This window comes from Esox lucius, chromosome 14, assembly GCF_011004845.1.
Source record: "Esox lucius isolate fEsoLuc1 chromosome 14, fEsoLuc1.pri, whole genome shotgun sequence".
In the NCBI taxonomy this organism is placed as follows: domain Eukaryota; kingdom Metazoa; phylum Chordata; class Actinopteri; order Esociformes; family Esocidae; genus Esox; species Esox lucius.
Window position 1 is genome coordinate 6,171,966 of NC_047582.1, and position 20,817 is coordinate 6,192,782.

General features: G+C 45.2%; 1 protein-coding gene across 2 annotated transcripts in view; it reads right to left on the reverse strand.

The window, feature by feature from the left end:
• LOC105014768 (rab GTPase-activating protein 1) overlaps positions 1-20,382 on the reverse strand; it is an 88,278-nt gene extending 67,896 nt beyond the window's left edge. The window contains exons 1-11 of one of the 2 annotated variants that reach the window (XM_010877334.4): positions 20,217-20,382; positions 14,327-14,536; positions 11,147-11,176; positions 10,142-10,436; positions 8,952-9,165; positions 8,360-8,534; positions 6,770-6,927; positions 4,148-4,258; positions 3,443-3,612; positions 2,961-3,130; positions 1,703-1,862 (exon numbers count right to left, since the gene is read on the reverse strand). In XM_010877334.4, coding sequence (XP_010875636.1) covers positions 1,703-1,862; positions 2,961-3,130; positions 3,443-3,612; positions 4,148-4,258; positions 6,770-6,927; positions 8,360-8,534; positions 8,952-9,165; positions 10,142-10,436; positions 11,147-11,176; positions 14,327-14,482 — 1,639 coding nt within the window. In that variant the 5' untranslated portion in view covers positions 14,483-14,536; positions 20,217-20,382. The remainder of the gene's footprint in view (positions 1-1,702; positions 1,863-2,960; positions 3,131-3,442; positions 3,613-4,147; positions 4,259-6,769; positions 6,928-8,359; positions 8,535-8,951; positions 9,166-10,141; positions 10,437-11,146; positions 11,177-14,326; positions 14,537-20,216) is intronic. The other variant, XM_010877335.4, reaches the window with a different exon arrangement.
• Between the last annotated feature and the right edge of the window lie 435 nt (positions 20,383-20,817).

A 20,817-nucleotide genomic window follows, 5' to 3' on the forward strand; every position in this document is an offset into this window, starting at 1 on the left:
GGCAGAGAAGAATTAAAACTTTATTATTCCTGTTCGCCCCGAACAGTATAGACCTGAGAAAAATCCTGGGTCCCAAAATGCCTATTAGGGCATAGGAAAGACTACTCCCGACCATAAGCTCCGGATTAAAGCACTGCACTATGGAGGGAAATAAGGGGCCATGGGATGCATAACTGATACCGGGCTATTGGGGTAACCAGACAAGGCCAGGGACTTACCTACAAACAAGGCCAGGGACTTACCTACAAACAAGGCCAGGGACTTACCCGACAGACAGACCAACAAACGGCAGAGAGAGACTGAACCGGGGGAACAATACAGGCTGGCTAGACAGAGTGTAGCGGTGGGAGCCAAAGAGACGTACAAATAGACATGTGGGTGTCATGCATCACGAATGACAGTACGTACGTTACCAAGTAAAGCCCAATCCGACGGGACCAGGCCACAGCTGCCCAATGACAATTCCAATCAAGTAATGTTCAGCCCAGCCACATCTTCTCGGGGCGGAAAATCTGTCATTTATTTGTAACGTAGTATAGGTACTAAACACAGCTCAGCAAAATGACTGAAACATGATGCAAAAATGTACACTTCATGGAGCGGGGTATTCAAATCAGGCCTCCACGTCAGTCACCCACATCTAGAGCAGGGGTATTCAAATCAGGCCTCCACATCAGTCACCCACAACTAGAGCAGGGGTATTCAAATCAGGCCTCCACGTCAGTCACCCACATCTAGAGCAGGGGTATTCAAATCAGGCCTCCACATCAGTCACCCACAACTAGAGCAGAGGTATTCAAATCAGGCCTCCACGTCAGTCACCCACATCTAGAGCAGGGGTATTCAAATCAGGCCTCCACGTCAGTCACCCAAAACTAGAGCAGGGGTATTCAAATCAGGCCTCCGTGTCAGTCACCCAGGATCTAGAGCAGGGGTATTCAAATCAGGCCTCCACGTCAGTCACCCACATCTAGAGCAGGGGTATTCAAATCAGGCCTCCACATCAGTCACCCACAACTAGAGCAGAGGTATTCAAATCAGGCCTCCACGTCAGTCACCCACATCTAGAGCAGGGGTATTCAAATCAGGCCTCCACGTCAGTCACCCAAAACTAGAGCAGGGGTATTCAAATCAGGCCTCCGTGTCAGTCACCCAGGATCTAGAGAAGGGGTATTCAAATCAGGCCTCCACGTCAGTCACCCACAACTAGAGCAGGGGTATTCAAATCAGGCCTCCGTGTCAGTCACCCACAACTAGAGCAGGGGTATTCAAATCAGGCCTCCAAGTCAGTCCCACTCCATTCCTTCATTGCAACCCCTTTACCAGGGACTTATTTTGACCGGAGACACCAGGTGGTTGCAGTTAACGATGACGAAGAACAGAAGGGCAAGTCCCTGATTAGGGGGTTGTGATGGAAAAATGGAGAGGAACTGGATTTGAGACCCAGATTTGAATACCAGTGCTTGGTATAGGAAAAAAGGCTGGGGGGCTACGACTTGATTAGGCATAGAGCCGAAGAGACAGAGGTGGAAAAGGTCTCAGCGGAAACAAAGGCTGTTGTGGAGAGTCACCGGTGCATAAGCCTACCCGCTAAATGATTCAAAATGGAAACGTCGGATGAGAGCTAACGTGAACTTAAACGCCACTTCCTGGTTTACGTTCAAGTGAAACAGGACGAGAGTAGGGCAGCTCAGGTGGTCACCTTCCTCCTCGTCATCTTCGGGGGGCGACGGCACCATGGATCCGTGGGAGGCGGACGGCAGGATGTTGGGGCTGGCAGTCGTCTTCTTCCTCTCCCGCTCCGACTCGCTCTCCAGGCTTAGCACTTCGTACAGGGTGTCGTTGTTGCTCTTGCGCTCCATCTGGAAGTAGCGAGGTACAGAGTCACATACACGCTTCCTGTGAAGGATCTAAAAGCAGCGTATTGGTGTTGCTGTTACCCTAGAATACATTTGGGGGGGGGGGGGGTTACTGGTGTCTAGACAATGGAGGATCAGTACAAAACAGCAACTCGTTCACAATGCCTGGTTAGTCTAGGATTCATAAACCCAACTACAATGAAAGGCAGGAAATGGCAGTATTGGTTTCAAGTTTCCCTTTAAAAGGAGATTAGTAATCAAGGAAATTCCTGGTTAAATGAAGATTAAATAAAGATAAGGGTATAATTAATAGAGGATAAATAAATTCTGCGGTAAAAATAACTTTACAGGAAGTTTGCAGATACCCCCCCCTTGTTTTTCCAGTAGTGCTGTATGTGGCCTGCAATGCATTGTTATGGGTGGCTTGTAGAATGTCCCTATTTTAAATAGATCATTAAAATAACCTTTAGTTCTGCCTTAAGCTGCCACCAGTTTCAGCTATAAGCTCCCACCTGTCAGGGTTTCAGTTAGAATAAGTTATGAGGACCACTATTTTTAATAATTTAAACAGATAACCTACTGTCAATAGAACTGTCAACCTAATGTCATGCCGATGGCAAATCCATTACCTACTAAATCCAAAAATTACTCAACAAGACACTGACTGAATCAATCAATCTATCCATCTATGTATGAAGGGAGCTGGACTGGCGCGAAGCTGCAACACATACGCTGGCTCATTATCATGGCCCAATAATATCCACGTCGCACAAAACGCATCCGGAATCACAGAATCCAGACCTTAACTTGGATTTCAACAAAAGAAAGATGGATCCACAACAAGGGCAGAGTTTATGTTCAGGTTTAAGTACAGCAGGAGCTCGCTGCCAGAAACCAAGAGCTCTCCCAACAGGTCTACCTGCCTAGCGGTGAGACGCATTTCGGCTCATCATATCCCCCCCAGTCACGTATACAAACATTTTATTTGTATAAAGGGTGGGGGGGTTGCTGGTGGGAAGCACATTGAATGTCATTGCTAGGCCGAACACGTTCTTTACTTTCAAAGTAAGCTACATTTCAGCAGCAGCCGATCAGACTCACCTGTCTGAGTTTTAAGTAGTAGGTCTCGGTGAAGCTGCGTTTGCTGAAGGGCCAGAACAGCCTATCGTTGGGGGAGCAGACTCTGACCCTGGTCTCCAGCAAGAAGCGAACGGGCTCCTCCACCTCCGTTATCACCAGGTCAACCGCCGTTGTCATGTACATGAACTTATCTGTTGGACATGACCCAGAACCAGAATCCGTCAAACCCTTGAAGTTGGGGGTGCTTACACAGTTGCTGTTGTCCTGGATAGGAATTTAACATGGAACAGAGGTTGACTTCAAGCAGGACTGCATGTCATTTGGGATATAAATGTCTGTTACACAGCATCAATCAGGTGAGATCAGCCGCGGTCACGGTCAGCTATGGGAACAGCAGGAGGAATTAGTGGTCTGTATTGCAGCCGTATAGAACTAGGGAAATTACAATGTTAACATTACAGACCCAGGACACGTGACCCCAGGAAGGTGGTCTGCATGTCTACCTTTAGGGGTCTCCTCGTTCACAGCCTGGAACTGTGGCGTGTTGGGGTTCCAGCTGCCCGTGATGATGTAAGACTTCCCATCAGAGGACTTTCCCATAGATTCTAGGTCGAGCAGGTGCATGTCACTGTTCTTCACGTTTTTCCTGGGACTCAGCAGGAGGCCAAAGCACCTGGAAAACACACCCGCGACACTCACACCTTATGCTTGGAACAAAGTGGATGACCCCCATTAAGAATCAGGCTAGGTTAAGGTATCGCATGCTCCTAATATAATGAACAAAAGCTGGGGACAATGCCGTTTAAGAGAGCTTCTAATCCAAGTCTAATGTAGGAACACATACAATAACAACAACAAAAACAGAGCTGAAGTTCAGTTGAAAGGTTGCGGTGGTGGTTTCAGATTATGTTATGAAGCGCTGAGAATGACCAGGCTCCGAACAGAAACATCCATCTTTCTGGTGGCCGAACTGGAACACTTAAGATCGGAAACAGACGAACATTAACCTGCGGTTGTTTACCAATTGTAACTGAATTATGGCTTGTTATTAATATCTGAGAGATGTCCTGACTGAGAAGTCTCCCTGGTGGCGAGACCAAGGGTCCTGGTTAGATAAATGTCCAATACACGGTTCCATGGCGGCGTTGCATCAGTTTCTTTGGATGCGTGTATCTCTGCATCTCTGCGCGTGCTTGCAGGCGTGTTACCTCTCAATAGCCAGCTCCTTATTGGACGTCTGCTGGACATAAATGACTATCTTCTTATCCATTCCCGGCCGCAGCTTGAAGCTGTTCTTGTCCTTGTCTTTGGCCACAGCGCTGGAAGGAGAGAGAAAGAAAAGCTTTTTCTAAAATGCTTTGGCTACATGAACAGCGTTTGGGAAAAGAGACTGCCTCATTGGCCTGAAAACATTATATTAGTCTACTGTATTACCGAACTGAAACATTTCGGAAAATTTAAGGCTTGACAATTCATTGATCTAACAGCCTGATGTGAGCATTGGGCATTGGCGTATTTAAATAGGATTTTTGAGCGTTCAGCCAAACAGCAATAATCAACCAAATCAAAGCAGAAGTCAAACTCCCGAAAAAAAGTAATTTAAACATGGCATACAAGAGGAACATGGGGTATACTGTTAGATAGACTAGACAGGAGTTATCAACTTCAGAAAAAGCTGTGGTTCCTAAGAAGAAATTCTAAGGTACTTCTTTCTATACACAGCTAATACAAACAGATCAATTAGGTAATAAACACCTTATGTTGGGAACAACGGCTTGAGAATTAAAAATTCCTAGAGAATGACACCTTCTTGCGTGCCATGCCCCGTTAGCATGTGAATGTTCCACAAATAAGCAGCCCACGGGCTAATGAGGAAGAAATTCCTCATTAGGAACGTCTGAAACGTAACTAAAACGTAACGGCTTGTTATGTTTTCAAAACAACCAGTGTAGGATTTGTCCAGCTGGGGACTAAAGGAAATAACTTGTTTGGTGGGATTAGAAAACAACCTTCAGCCAAGAATTCCTAATTCTGGCACACATAGGACCTTCATTCTGTGAAAATCTATTTCAGAAGCAGAGCTATGACCAAAGAAAATAACTTTGCTTTGCAAGTTATTATATATAACGTGTGACTGTTGCTGTCAAGTGACACAACCAGTTTCTAAAAGATAATATCTAAAAAATGGGAGTTATATATATATATATAAAGCAAGTTTAGTATGAATGATAAGGACCCACGTAGCACAGCTGGAAGAGCAAGGAACCTGCAACACCAGGGGAGGTGGATTCCATTCGCGTTTTACACTTGAAGAATTGAGTGTAAAACGTAAATATTGTAACGTGGCAGAAATAAAATATTGTTCAAATACCCACTTGAAGGGGAGGACTCGACAAGACATTTTAAACAGTTGAGCCTTGGAGGTGAGTTGGCAAGTGCTAGTGACCAGAACCCCTCTTGGGTCTAAAATAAAACCCATCCCAGTGCACAAAATCATGGCCATTTCACTGCTTATGTCTGCCTGAGAGCTTGAGCACTTGCTTGCCGGTTTGCCATGGTTACGCGGGATTATCTACTCCCCCTGTGTCATAACAAGTGGGCAGGGTTGACAATTGGGCCGACACCAACTGATCTACAAATAAGCTATGTAAATAACTGCGTATTTATAGATCGGTCAGTGAGACAATCATTCACCCATGGGACATTGTGGATTTTATGCTCTCTAACATATCCGAGTATCCTAAAGGCCGTCCTGTCTGTCGGCCTGTGCACCTGATCAGCAAAACAGGGCTGTTTCATGTCAGCCACAGTAATGGATTCCTCGGCAGACATCTGCGTGTCAGCCTGGCTCGTCGACTCAGGGCCCTCGTTAGCCCTCTGGTGAATAAGCCTCTTTGTGAAGCCCAGGGAACAGAGAGGAGGAGGTTGTGCTACGTGGGATGATAAATTAGAGGAAGCACATGTCTACACTTCTAAGAAAGAAAATTAACATTTATTTCAAAAAGGGGTTATTTTAGTGGTTTCCTTGTCTTCTGAAAGGGCATATTTCTTTCAGAAAGGGAGAGTAGAGCTAATTCAGTTAACACATAATATGCAGTAAATGGACTGGAGAAAGAGTGATGGGTTCAAAGAGAAGGTTCGGGAATTTTGTAGAGATACTACCCATACTTCCCCCATAGTCTGACAAACCATCTCTTTAATGTTCTAACATACTAAAATTGTACTACACTTTGAGAGGGGTAACTACTTGATCGAAATATTACAAAGACAATGAGATGGCTTTGGCATCCAGCTTAGACAAGCCAAAATAATGTGCATCTCTTATTTATTATTCGAGAGAGTCTTCAACTTAAAATAAAAAATTATTGTGATGGAAAAAAACATCCTCAACTGTGCAATTCAAAGAGCCAAACAAATGTAATCGCTTTCAAGCAAAGGATGACAACCTGGTTACTTCCATTGGCATTTGTTTGATAACTCTGAAAGCTATAGGCGGCACCGCTATAAGCTGAAAGATATAGCTATTTTATTTAGTCTTAAAATACCTTTATGCCTTTTGTTCATCTTTAAGGATAGTTCCAACCTGCTAGCTGGCCACTCCTACCAGCTGTTAGTGGGCACATATGGTAGCTGGCCATTTATAGTACAGAAGACATTTTCTAGCTATATAATACAACGAATGGTTTCATGTAATGAATCATTTTGAAACCGTCAAAGCAACACAGGTGTAAAGCAATGGGTTTCCCCAGACACCAAGCAACACCCCGCTGAAAGATGCGTAACGTAGGCACAGATCACACGCCGCCCGACATTACGCAGATGCAGCGTACCTGAACGTGCCCTTCCCATCATCCTCCTTGATCTCCAGGCTAACGGTGAAGGTGAAGACGTCGCTGTCCGGAGTCAGGGGCGGAGCCAAGCCTGAGAGGAGCGTCTTTTTGGCAGACCGTCTAAAGGCTGTGGCGAAGCTGTAGAGTATCCGGCTGACCTGCAGAGTGTCACACACACAAACAAACACAGAGTTACCTTTTCAGTTACCCGGGGGCCTGACTGAGAGTCAGTCTACGTTTACAGCGTGTGTGGCACTGTCAGTCACATGTTAGGGCTCGTTCCCACACTCCACTGCAGAGCTTTTTAGTGGTGGACGCGTCTTCATCTCTTTACAATGCACGTCAGCTCTCTTGTCAGCTTACAGTCAAGCTGTGTCCACGAACACACACACGGACACTTCTAAGAGATTGTTGTATGTCACACACACACACTTCAAGGAGGCCGCAGCGTGTTACACACACATAAACACGTCCCCTACGGAGAGCCACATGAAAGCAGGGTGTGTGTGTTTCAGTGGGGGGACAGCCTCTGTGCCCCCCACCAGCCAGACAAGGGCTGGGCAGTGTTCTGGGCTGGCAGCCTGGCAGACAGGAAGACAGGAAGAGTCAGTGAAGGAAACGTCATCTGTCTCCATGGAGACAAAGAGGGAAATCGGGTCAGCACACCAAGGGAGACTGAGGAGAGCCCGGCTGTCTGCTGGGCTCAAATAGCCCCCTATTCCCTACACAGCCTTTGGGACAGGGCTCCAGTAGTCAAAAGTAGTGCAAACTGTAGGGAATGGTGTGTGATTTGGGACACTTACTATTTCATCTGCAGAATTCTTAGCGAAGTCAAGGTTTCCACACATTTTGCTGGGTTTTGCGGATTAGGTCCCCTCACAATTTCCATTTGAAACCGTCAAACCATCACATCGTTACAGCATAATGCTGACCCGTCGCCGCGGCACGGAAAGCGTGCTTGCAAATGTGCCCATTCGCTGCACATTTGACGCATGGCAAAGTTTAATCAACCGACGCAGCAACAAACGTCTTCTCACTGCAGCGTTTGGGGACAAATCTGGTAAGTTCTTGAGCATTACAATGCAAAACGTCACGATAGCCATGGCAAGATCAATTATTTTAGCCCTGGATATAACAATCATTCTCAGCAGAATCCTGGACTGGCTAAAGCCGACAAACTGTACGCCTGAAATAAGATATACGAAAGCACCAAGAAACCAAGTGTGAGACACAGAGAAAAAGAAAAAGACAGCGAGACTACAGGGGCGGGGTAGACAGAATAAACAGCTCATGGAGAAATAGATGAGATATTTCACCTCAACATGAACGTTTGGGCATTGTGTGTGGGCAACATGCTGGAACGCTGCTCTGTCCTCAGAGCGGTGGGGAAACTCAGGTACTCAGATAAGTGGAGAGGAGCTCTGGCTCCACCTGCTGTTCACCGTCTGCACTGCTGCAAAGCGTGGATGCAGCACGGTGATGGAAGACTGAGGGCAGCTAACAATTGCCACTGGGAGCCTTGTAAAGTTGATGTGCTGGTGCGTGTCACGATCCCCATATGTTTTTGTGTGCCCGTGTGTGTGTCCTCACCGCCTCCTGGATCTCACAGCGGAAGACATGGATTCGGAAGATCTCTGCGTTGTAGTGGCTCTCTGTGAAGGCAAAGCAGTCACTCTCTGGCGTTCCGTCGTGACCCCGCACACAAAACAGGATCTTGTAGATGGGGTAGTTGGCTATCTCTGAGTTCGCCTGAGGCTCCAACAACCTGTAGGGAAAGAACAGGAAAAGCTTGGCTGTCTCAGTTAAAGTGCCGGTGCGGTCTCACCAGCTCAACTTGTGCCAAATGTGAGTGTGTAAATATATACAGACACTTTATGAATGGATTAGAGCATAATAAACCACATAGGTGTAAATTTGTTGCTTGCAACCATCAACGAAGAAAATGTAATTAACATTTTAACCAGGAAACAACACCAGGTCCATAGAGCTTCGCACAAATATGCCCAAACAAACAACAAAACATTGAAATGGTCTCCTTTGAGCTGGGAAGAGGATATAGATGGAACAGACTCAATGGAACAGAACATCTCATGGCATTTTACTGATCCTGTCAATCTGGGGCTTCTTCAGTTTGGGCTCAAGGAGCCCCAGTTATGGTGTTTCCTTAGTGAGTGGCCCTGACCTGACAGTGCCCTCAGAGACACCGGGCACGGACAGGGTGACGTCCAGGGGCATCTGGCACTGTGCCCTGAGGATGGTCATCATGCGAAGGGCCTCCACCTCGCTGCGGGGGGCGTTGACCGAGGCACAACCCAGGTAGGTCAGCTTGTTGAACACCACGCTGTCCTCGTCCGGGATCGGCGTACCGGGGCTGCCCTCCGATGACGACTCATCCCCTGGCGGAGGTCAAAGATTAGAGAGAAGTAGCAATGCTGTGGGCCTCAAAAACAAACCATGGCCTGTACCCCATTGGAACCCAGAGCTCTACATCCTAACCACACTGTGACTTCCTGGTCATTTGTCGACTGACCACACCCCCCCACCCCCCAAAAAAACGATATATGTTCAAGTGATTCAAGAGATAGTGGTACAGCAAATAACATCTATTTCCTAACATAAAAAAATTGTTAAACACTTGGTTAGGAATGCAGCCTAGCTCCAATCCAATAATTTTAAATAGGCTACATTTTACATGTATTCAGAAAGGCCCATTTAAGCGAGAAAATGGCTTTAGGACCACACGGAAAACTCCGGAAGGTCCGTCACATCTCTCAGAGCCAGTGATGAATACATTTGATTTAGATTGCTATTTAGCTTTGTAGCGGAATTCACAATGAGTTAATAAAGAGAAGCTGCATTGTAGTACTAGAACTTTTATAGTGTTTGTAAAAAGAGCTTTGGGTGAGTTCTGTTGCGGCGCTCATCTCCTCTCCATCTTCTGCTCACTCAGACCACAAAAGCCCAACCCTAACCACACGCTCAATGTGCACAATGTCTCTCATTTTCACTTAGAAACAATCAAGCTTGCAAAAAAATTAAAGTCAGTAGCAAGCTTTGGGGAGGACAGACCGTCTACGCAATGAGTTTGTTTGTATAATTAGCTAACAGTGTCTATGGAAAACTGAGAAGACATAGGCTATTCTTTTGCCACATTTTTGGGTATGCTGGTATTACAGTAAATCTAAGTGCATAGGACGACAACATGAAACTCTTCTACCAGGAAATGGTTCTACCAGTCATAAAAGGAACTAGGACACTGAAGCAATATTTCTGCGCAGCCAATCAAAAGAGCCAATCACATAATGGTGACCTAACTATTGGTCTGAAAACAACCAGTCGAACATCTGATTTGGCAGTCTTTTACTGACTCACCGCGGTACGATCGCTCGTTCAGCTCACTCTCCTGGGCGCCTTGTGCGGATTGGACAGGAAGCACCATATCGACTTTGTGCGGGGTGCTGAGCTCGTCGCTGAAAGGGTCGGGGGAAATTTGGGTTTCGGGCGCTGCCGCCGTGTTGGGGGATAAATCATGGTCCCCACCGCCTGCCGGGTCACCTCTACCACTGCTGGGGGCACCACCTCCGTGGGCCAGCTCTGCTACAGACGGGTCCATCAGAACATCTTCCAGCTCCTTCTGCAACTGCTGCTCGCTTCCGTTTCCCACAATCTGTTGTCACACACACACACACACACACACAAACACACACAAACACACACAGATGGATATACGGTCAAAATAGGTGCATTGTTCAGGCTACTGAAGAAAAAGAGCAAGAAAAAGTTGACAAACTTCAGTAAATGTCATCTCCGTAATGAAATGACTAGGTTCACAATTTGTCCTGATCTTGAGATTATCTCCAAGTTGTCGACTTTTAAGGCAGCCGAGAGGGAAGACGAAAACTAAAGAGGTAGCCCTCGAAGTAAGTGATTAGTAGGTGAATTTAGTACTGTAGATCAAATAGATCACCACCGGTAGGGATTACTCCTCGTCTGTCCTCGCTACAGGTGCCAAGTTTGGTGAGCTGACGGAAGCTAAGCAGAGGCTGACCAAACAGAGGGGCCACAAATTGCAAAGGAACACAGCAAAGCCCCAGGCCTTCAGCAGCAACCTAACCTGATATCCAAGTGGCGGGTTATGACTACAAGAACAGGGGCATATTAATACTGACTGAGGGCCAAAAAGCTTCAAATCGACAGCTGGAGCAGGAACCTGCACCGGAACCACAGACCTAGCAAAATAAACTAAGGGAAGGTGGGGGGGTGGAGTCAAATTCAACAGCCAATCAAAAACACTTAGAGCATCAGAGAGCACAAACAAGGTCACCACAGAAATACAGCACAAATAGGTAGAGGAGAGAGAGACAGAGAAAAACTGACCTTAAAGCTGACACCTTCCTCAGAAATCACCTGCGTAACAAACAAAACATTTAGACCCTGTGCTAGATCCCTCTTCAACTACCTTATACAGGCTTTGGTGGAAGAAAGTGTAAAGGAAGGCAGATTAGTTTAGTCTTATACATTCTGATTGTATTACTTAATGGACATAGTGAGGATGTTTACGGTTTAAGTTGAAATACTAATATTTCTTTAGTTAGTCTACCGGTCTCTTGCCAATTAAAGGCACTTAGAGTTTGTGTCTCGCTAACCACCACAACTTCAGGAGCCAAGCCCTGACTTGTTGAGGTAAGGAATGTCAGCCGTCCACTAGCACCCCCTGCTGGTAGCTTCAGAGCACTACCTTGTCAGGCGGAAGTATGGCAGGGCTACGCAACTACATTCTTGCCTCTTTAGAGGGCCAGGCACTCTACAAGGGATTACTCTTCCTAAAACCAAAAAAGACAATTAAATGAAGACAATTATAAAAGTATGACATGTTAATTTAATTTTCACAAATTAAATACTGCAAAAAGTTAATTTTAAGTGCTTTAAGAGTGAATAAATGCTTTAAGAGGAATTTAGTGCATCAACATAATAATGGAACAGATGTATAGCTATAACACAGATGATCCCAATCCAATTCATACATCCACATATTCCTGTGTGTTTTTTTTACAACATAGAAAACCTTTTATGCATGGCATAACTCCGTTGACCAGCATCACATTCTTAAAGATACAGTTTCCTGGAATGTTTTTTGCTTAGACAGAAAAATTGAGGCAAGAGATGAAAAGGCCACTGGGTAGAGACCTGCCTCTAATGTTCAACACCAGAATAGTAGCTATTCCATATGGAAAATTAGCATTATTAGGATGGGGGGGGGGGTACAGCAAGTGCCTAAAACAAGCATGAGGAGACTACAATTCAATGCAAATTGAGATGTAGTGGTAAGAAAGCTTCAATAGGCAACAACTCTTTAGAAATATGACTTATATTAACTCTTGAAACAAATCGGAAATACCAGTTTAGCTTAAAACGTTCCCTGCAGGGGTCTTCTAGTCATATATGCAGGCAGTACAGTAAAAATAACCTAGCACACTGACAGAGCAGTGGTTCAGATTCAAATCTATTAGAGTTTAGGCTGGTGCCTCAACTGTTTCCCTAGCTGGCCAGTAACTGGAAAGCCCTAATAGGCGATGCAAAATCATTCAGCATGGGACCTGGTCTCTTTGCTTTCTGACAACTCCGTCAGGCAGCTTGAGCACCTTGTTGCCAGTTGAGTGAGTAAGCCCTCAAACGCTTTGGCCTGTGTCACTTCCTGGTTGGAAGCAGATGCCTACAAAGAAAGCTTTCCATGATCTTGGACTTTCCCAAATCCACTGTCATTTGTTGGGAAGTTTGTAGATAAAATTGGATATGAAACGGATGGGGGGAGGGGGTCTGCAAGTCTTGTTTAATTTTATTTTTTTATTTATCAAAAAATGCAGGCATCACAGGAGTAATTTGTATTAATGATAATGAATATGGTAATAGGGCAGAGTAGCAAAATTTGCATTTTGTTTGGGGATAAAATCAGAGAACAAAACCTTTTCCCTTTTTTTTTTTATCTTGTCAATAATTATTTAATCCCTCTCATGCAGTGACACATTAAGTCAATTCAAGTTATTGAAAATGTCCTCCAAAAAACAAAACAGGGCACACAAAGCTCTCACAAAGCATTTTTCTTGTGTTAGATTTCATCCGGCAGCAACGAAACAAGTGATGTTGCAAGATTGATGTTGATAGGACGAAGTTCATCATGGCAGTGACAGAGACTGTTGTGATTTTCAACTCACCGCATGCTCTCGTGTATCCAGAATCTAATCTGAAAGAGCCAATAGGTGGGCAACAGACCCGGTCATCCCTTCTGATTGCATTGTATGTTGGGTAATATCAGTTGTTGGACCTGGCCCTCCAGTTAAATAATACCATGGGAATCCAGAGAGGCACAAAATAAAGAAACACTTCATTTAAACTAATATTAACATTATATTTGAAACATTAAAGGGCACAGAAAACAAACAGAAATTTACAGCAATGTGCCCAACGATGGATCAATAGAGATAGGTAGCAAATCCTTAATGGACATCCAGCCAAACCTCAGACAGACAAGTGAAAGGTGAATAGCCAAGCTGGAGGAGTGGACTGACTGAGTGCTTAATGTCTGCCAGTGTAACCTGAACCCACACGAGACACACTGGACAACTGATATAGACCATAGAGATGGAAAGAGGTCACATCTGTGTACCAGGGTCTTTACAACATCAGGCAGAGTCAGTCTCTTCATTTCGAAGCAGTCCATTTTCTTTAAGACTTTCCAAAATGACACCGACATTAACAGGGATCGGCCAACGGAGTTGGATGTCCCCACACAGTTGACTACTTTAAAATGGCATCCCCCAATGGCGTGGGATGAATCCTGAATTGATCTCTGGAAGGAACCCTCTGAGATTGGTCGGTGACATGTCCCTCCCAGCAAATCGGCAGCAGCGTACCAACGCTGCGTGTGTGGGCTAGTGAATAGGCTCGTTGTCCCTTAGCTGGTAACGTTACACAGACTCGCACGAACAGCATTCGCAAGAGACAAATGTGTTTGTGTCTTAACAGAGCAGGTGGCCCGACAGGGGTCGGCGAGGGGATGTTAAAAGTCAGGCGATTTCAGTCAGCCGATTAGTTATAGCGCGCGAAGGGTGAGTCAGGGCACTGGAAGAGAGATAAGAGCTTTTAGTCAAACGGGGAGATGACACCGGATTCATTGAACTTTAAAACACCAGGGGCCATTTAACACCGGCTGTAAAGGAGGCCTGAGGAGTCGTCAGCTACCAATACGCTGCTGCATGGACGCAGGTTACCTTACAGTCATTAACCATCTGGGTACTCAGGGGAGTCCACTATCGACAATGAGTCCCACCCAATCTGAATAGCTTTAATCCCTCCTTTATTCCAATTTAGCAGATCAGTAAACAGCTAAACTAGGCACTAAAATCACTCAATTATTACAGGGACTCAAGCACTTCAGATCAGCGGAGCAACCGTCCCAGGGTTAGAGGCCTCAGACCGATGCACAGGGAGAGAGTGAACTGGGAGTGGAGGTCGGATTTTGGTCCACTCAGCCAGGGCACTCCCTTGGGTTCTTCTTACCTTCAGTCCTGTCTTTTCCTCATCGCTACCATTATTAGCGGAGGAGCCTGGGGTGTCATCCCCCAGCCGCGACACCAGCACAAAGTCCTCACTGTTCAGGGTGGACACCGAGTCGGACGACACGCTAATGTTCCCCACCGAGGCCTTGTCATCCATGACAGCTAAACCAAGCCAGGCTCATGAATGGAGGGGGGAAATGAGTAAAATCACCTAGAAAAGGAAAAAACAAAACAAAAGTCATGATGAAATGAGACCGATATTGCGAGAAAGCGTCTTGGGAAAAAAAAATATGAAAAAAGTGGTAGTCTAGGGGGAATAAAGAGTAAGGGATTTGTAAAGGAAATAACCAAAGGCTGAGCTTGTGTAGGAACTAAAAACCACCAGAGGAAGGCAACAGAGAGAGGGTTTGGTTGATAAAGGGGGATGGATAGTTTAAAGGTGAGAGGTCAGAGGGGTAAGGCTCAGAGAGAGGGTTTGGTTGATGAAGGGGGATGGATAGTTTAAAGGTGAGAGGTCAGAGGGGTAAGGCTCAGAGAGGGGAGGATAATAAAATGCCATTCATATTTGGCATAGAAATTAGGGATGCAACAAACATTTTTGGCTCATACAGATAACCTGAAATGGCATAAGAGAAAACAATGGTGCTTCTGATGAGGCTTCTTATTTTAACAAATATACATTAAATCCTACAAAAGTTATCTTTCTATTTATGTGAATAACAAAAGACTCTCCAAAATAAATAACCTAGGTAAGGTATAAAAACTGCCCTTAAACAATATTTTGGTCGTTGGATAGGTAGTAACTTGCTAAGGAGTAATATGTTTAAACTAGCTGTGTTTATAAAGATGGTTAAGTGCTTTGACATAGTTTGCAGCCTTAAATGCACTTAATTCTTCAAGTAAACTTTTTGGATCACCAGAAAATGTGCCAGGAAGATTCAAAATCTACCAGCCACCCATATTGGCAGCCAGCCCCCATCCCTTTACAACACAAAACAAGAATGTTGTGTAATGATTAAAAGAAAGTATTTATAGTAACAAGTAAAGTGGTAGATTTCTGCTCAATCCTAAGCCAAAATAACACAGATTGGAAATGTTCAACTGTTCCTGAAAGTTGGTTACTGTGGTGATGGAAACAACAGCACTTGCGTGTTTCTACCACTAACCAGCTGACTAATCTGACTGTCCTGTATTAAGTTGATGTTGTTACATGCAATTACTATTTAGACTCAAACTAAACTAATGAATCTTTCAATGATTTCACTGGAGTGAAGTAGGACATAGCATAAGTCATCTACAGAGGAAGAGGACGCATGCTTCGCTCTCCAACTCTGCCCTGGGGCCGTTCACATGATCCCACAAGATCCTACTGACACACCATCCACACCAGGGCTGTGTTACTAGGCTACATCTAGTGGGTCTCAAACCTCTCCTGGGGACAGAAAGACATTTCACAATTTAACTGCAGACCTAAAGTTGTCCACCTGAATCAGGGGTCCCTAGGAGAGGTTTGAATCTCCATTGCTGGCAAACAGAAATCTTCACTGAAATTATGAAACTGAAATCTTAGATCATCAGGAGCGCTTTCAAATGGCAAATATGTTAAGAAGCATTAAAAGGAAGGACGATATTTGTCTTCTCAGCTCAAAAATGAAACAAACATCCATTTTGATTTGTCAGAGTCTAGACAGCCGGTGAAGGCCTAACGAAAGGCCCTGCAAGGTTGGAAAAGCTTTCTCACACACCCTGCCAGGGTAACATGGCAGCTGACTTGCGTTGCAGGAAGAGTGGAGATGGGAGGAGAAACAGAACAGCAGGCGCCGACTACATTTCCAGGAAGAGGTGAACTGAGGAAAACGGTGTGGAGAAAGACAATGGAGGTGCCAGTCTGTGTGCAACACCAAGAAACACGCAACAGAAGGTTCTGGCAGAGGGTCAAGAACCATTCAGCCAGCTATTTTAAGATCCCTCCCAACAATGAAGAAATAAGAGGAACAAACACTGAGGCAGCTGGTACAAAGGCAACAGCTAGGTGCCCTCACAGCTACGTTGATAACATACTCATTAAGCACAACCCAGGGGGCACGCTACAGCCCAATCAGCAGCATAAAACATGGCATGTCGGCTAAAGAGTCGGACGCCTGTTTGGTCTCAGCCGTCTGCGTTAGCATCTTTCCGGCCTATGTGAAACGGAGAATAGCCACAAGGATGCCTTCCCTCAGCTGTGTCATGGTTTTCAGTTGGGTAGCGGAAACAGCTGAGTAGAGTGACAGGAGGCTTTTTGTGCCTGCGAAGGACAACCCGACACTGTTCAGGGAGCTTTTCAACCCGTCGATGCGCTCCACTGTGCTGCCTTCTCTGTGCAGGAGAGCAGCTCTGATTACTATCTGACTTCCGGGTAAGTGGGGGATTTGAAGGACTGGGATGTGTGTTTGCCCGCTGTTAAACTGCTGTCAGTAAAACTAAGAGGCCCGGGCCTAAATGCCAGGATGGTGGAGGAGGGGGGCGGATTTGGCGGGTGACTGGTGAGAGCTGATTGCAGCGGTTTCTATTTGTCTTTTGAGCCGTTGAGGATCCTTTGGAAATTGAGCAACATTTGATCTGGCATGCCAGGACAAACAGGTACAGTGGCCTAACCGCCACAAACCGACCACCCTGTTACATTAGAAGCAATGAAAACACTGCCTTCCCTGTGAACACAAAGTAGCTCAGTGACAGAGGTGAGTCATTAGGTTGTAGACACACACACACACACGAAACAACAAAGTCACGTGCCTGATGTGGCCTGCGGACGAGAACATACGCAACCTGCTGGCTGGAAAAAGAAAAGTGACAACCACAAAAGGTTGCACTGAAATGGCCAGAGAAGAAGACGCTGTTCCATGCTGCCATATCACACCCAGCTCAGCTTCCACTGCCTTATAATAGCTGCCTTGTCAAGCCCCCTCCCACCCCGTCTCTTGTTCTTTCTTCATCATTTGCACTCTCTATCTGCCCCAGGACATTCCAACCAAATGAAGAACGGGCACCAGGCTGGACAAATAAGAAAGGCTACTGTCTGTCTGTCTCTCCCTGTCTGTCTGTCAGTCTCTCTGTGTCTGTCTGGCTCATTCTGTGTGTCTGTCTCTCTATCTGCCTGTCTCTCCCTCATCCAGGAAGAAAGCATGGTGATGCTGGTTGCTGAGGTAATGCAACCAGAACCAGTTTCTGACTAGCTCTAGTTGGTGGTTGTCATGTCAGCATGGTGTCACCTTGACAACTTATCCATTTGGAGGGACCAGCATGACCATTTGTATATGACAAAAGTGTGCTATGCTTGTTCTAGACGATCGTCTACGGTCATCTCAGTGGTCATCAGTCAGTGTGTGTGTGTGTGTGTGGGGAGTTGGGCTTGGACATCCTCACTATTCCTAGGTTCCTAGGGTTCAACTTGCTAATCAGAAACCTCTAAGCAGTAGTCAGCTGTGTCCTTGGTTCTTTCCGTCTCTCTGTCTCTCCCTCCCTCTGCGGTTTGGCCAGCTGAGCTCTCCTCTCCTCTCAGTGTTTTTCATCACTCAAGGGAGAGGAAGACAGTGACTGTGAGCACTCAGGCTTGCAACACATCCGCTAACTTTAACCACGTGCACAGCAGTGATTGGAAAGACTGATGATGGAGAGAGAGAGAGAGAGAGAGAGAGAGAGAGAGAGAGAGATAGATAGATAGATAGATAGATAGATAGATAGATAGATAGAGAGAGAGAGAGAGAGAGAAAAGAAAGGAGTGAAGGAGACGGAGTGCAACCGGCAAGTCCCAATGCACGAAACAGAGAAGGCCGAAGGAAGGAACGAAGAAGAGAAAGCAACAGTCACTGAGTCACTTGGTGCGGATGGTGATAACCATCTCATTCAGAGCAGAACTCAGCCACAGCCACAAGCTGACAGTGGCTCGGAGAGCTTACACAGTTCCCAATCACAACAAAACTAAATCAGTATGTGGAAGTTAAGGGCTAATGACCATGACATACAGCCTATACAGGCCTGCCCCACAGTGTCACAATGACACCCCGTTACTGCACCCGTGAAAGGCCAGGTGGGGTGCTACACTCGAGATACAGTAACAGGACACACTAGCCGTGCATCTACTCTGCATAGATAACGCAACAGGTGTCTTGCATCTACATAGAAGATGCACTGCAGAACACCTGACTGGTTTGCAGGTTCACAAGGTTATCTACGAAGACCACCTGTGAGGGGGCAGGCGCCAGGCAATGTCCTGTAATAATCTAACTCATATCTATGCCATTGCTGTTAGAGGTGCATCAATTACATTTATTAAATAAATCAGAGGGCCTTTTTATATCAAATTGCATGTACAGGTACCCAGCCTAAAACCCGAAATAGCGAGTAATGACATTTTGACACAGCAACCTTACAGATGTCACTGCCTGCAAAACTGCCTAGACTGTAGCGTCAAAATACAATTACATAAAGTTATTATACACCATTCAAGTTGCGTAGGGAGAGAGTTCTACAATGGAAAATTACAGACATTTTGGCGAAGTCAAAACTCCCCTGCACAAAGTCAACAATCAGTCGAGGAAACATAATAGACCAATAGATAACTGTTGTTCAGAAAACCTCTACAGTCTGAGTAAATCCACATGTATTTATTCAAATAGTTATGTATGAGTTGGACGGTGTGTGTAATATCAAACAGTTTTGTCAACAGCATCGAGTAAATAAACACACCTCACCTGGCCTGCGTTACCATGACTACGTCTTCTAATCACTAAGGGACTGTGCTCCTTTCAAATAACTGGGACCAGCTGAAATGAGGCTCATGCTAAATATTATTTTGAAAAGTACTAGTTGGTAGGCCTAATATACCAATCCGGCTAAATTCCAAGGCGTTATCTAAACATTAATTAGCTAACGTACCCTGGCTGTCACTGTCAACTAGCAGGCTAAATGTCCAAGATGTCCCTGACTGTCAACTACACGTAACGAGGCTATCATCAGAGCGAGCAGTGCCAAGCAAACTACTGTATAGTACGTTAATCTCGATCAGGCAAAGCCCGTGGTCGGTAGTCGAGTACAACAATATAAAATTGGAGTAAATTGGATAGTAAGTCATCTGCCAGTGCGGACTACTTACTGTGCACATTAAATTATGTAATAATATTATGCCCAGCAACAACCACGCTATCAATCCGATGCACTTGCTAATACAACGGTATTTGTATCTCTGACTGCAAACAAATTAATGACCACACCATTGAGTGTATTTCTGCAAACAAATCAACGACCACACCGCTGAGTGCAAGAAACAGTAACGTTAACTGACCCGGTACATGAAGCATATTGATGTACGCCGTTGCCGACAAAACCAACCATCATCATCATCATCACCACCACCACCACACTGGGAGTTCTGAGCAGATGAACACACTCGCTAGCCTGGCTAACGTTAGCTAGCTATAGAAGTACTAGTAGCTGCTTTCTCCAGCCAACTTCATGGCGCGTGAGTTTCTGCAGCATTTTGTTTACTGTCATTACATTAGCTAGTTTGATGAACGTTCTAGTAAAACATTAACGTTATCATATTATCAAATGAGTAACTAGCTTACTTTGCTGAATAACTACTGTTTATACATAAAATATTCCACAAAACTGCTCGGCCTTTTGGAGCAAGACGAGCCATGAAGGTTGACGTTGCTTCTGCTGCCCGTTTCACTGTGCTTGTTAGCTTGCTCGCTAATAACCTAGCAAGTTAGCGAACGACGTTACTGTAGCTAACACAGATCAATTACTGTATAGCTTCAGATCTATAGAGGCTAACATTGGCCTGTTCAGGGTAGACACTCAACGTGTGTATTGAATACAGCTATGGATAGAAGTGTCGAAGATCTTACCTGTTTCCAGAAGTGAGATTTATTCCAAAGACGATTGACATAACATTGCACTGGTCTAGATAGCTAACTAGCTACATCTGCAACAGCATTCGGCTGTAAACACAACCTGAAAAACCCCACTGCAACGGCGTATGCGCAGTACGAGACCCCTCCTTTGCTTGTCAGGAAAAGCACTGCCTTTTCCGTATCTAACCATCGGGCGGTGACAGAGCCTAGCATTTACAGCCTCAACAAATTGAGGTTCGTACCCATTCCTGTCATTGTGACTTACAATATACACTACCGTTCTAAAGGTTTGGGGTCCATGTTTTCTATGAAAACATAGGAAATATTTGAATAGGAAATGTAGTCACTAACAGGGTTATAATGATTTTTTTTTATTGAAAATATAATTGTGTCCTTCAAACTATGTTTTTATCGAAGGATACTCCAGACCTTTGGATTCTGCTTGTAAATTTGTTGAAGTAATCTAAAGAAATCTCACCCCATGCTTCCTGAAGCACCTCCCACCATTGCATTGACTTGATGGGCACAAGCTGCTCCCACACAAGCTGATCAATAGGTTTGAGATCCAGTGACTGTACTGGTCACTTCATTATAG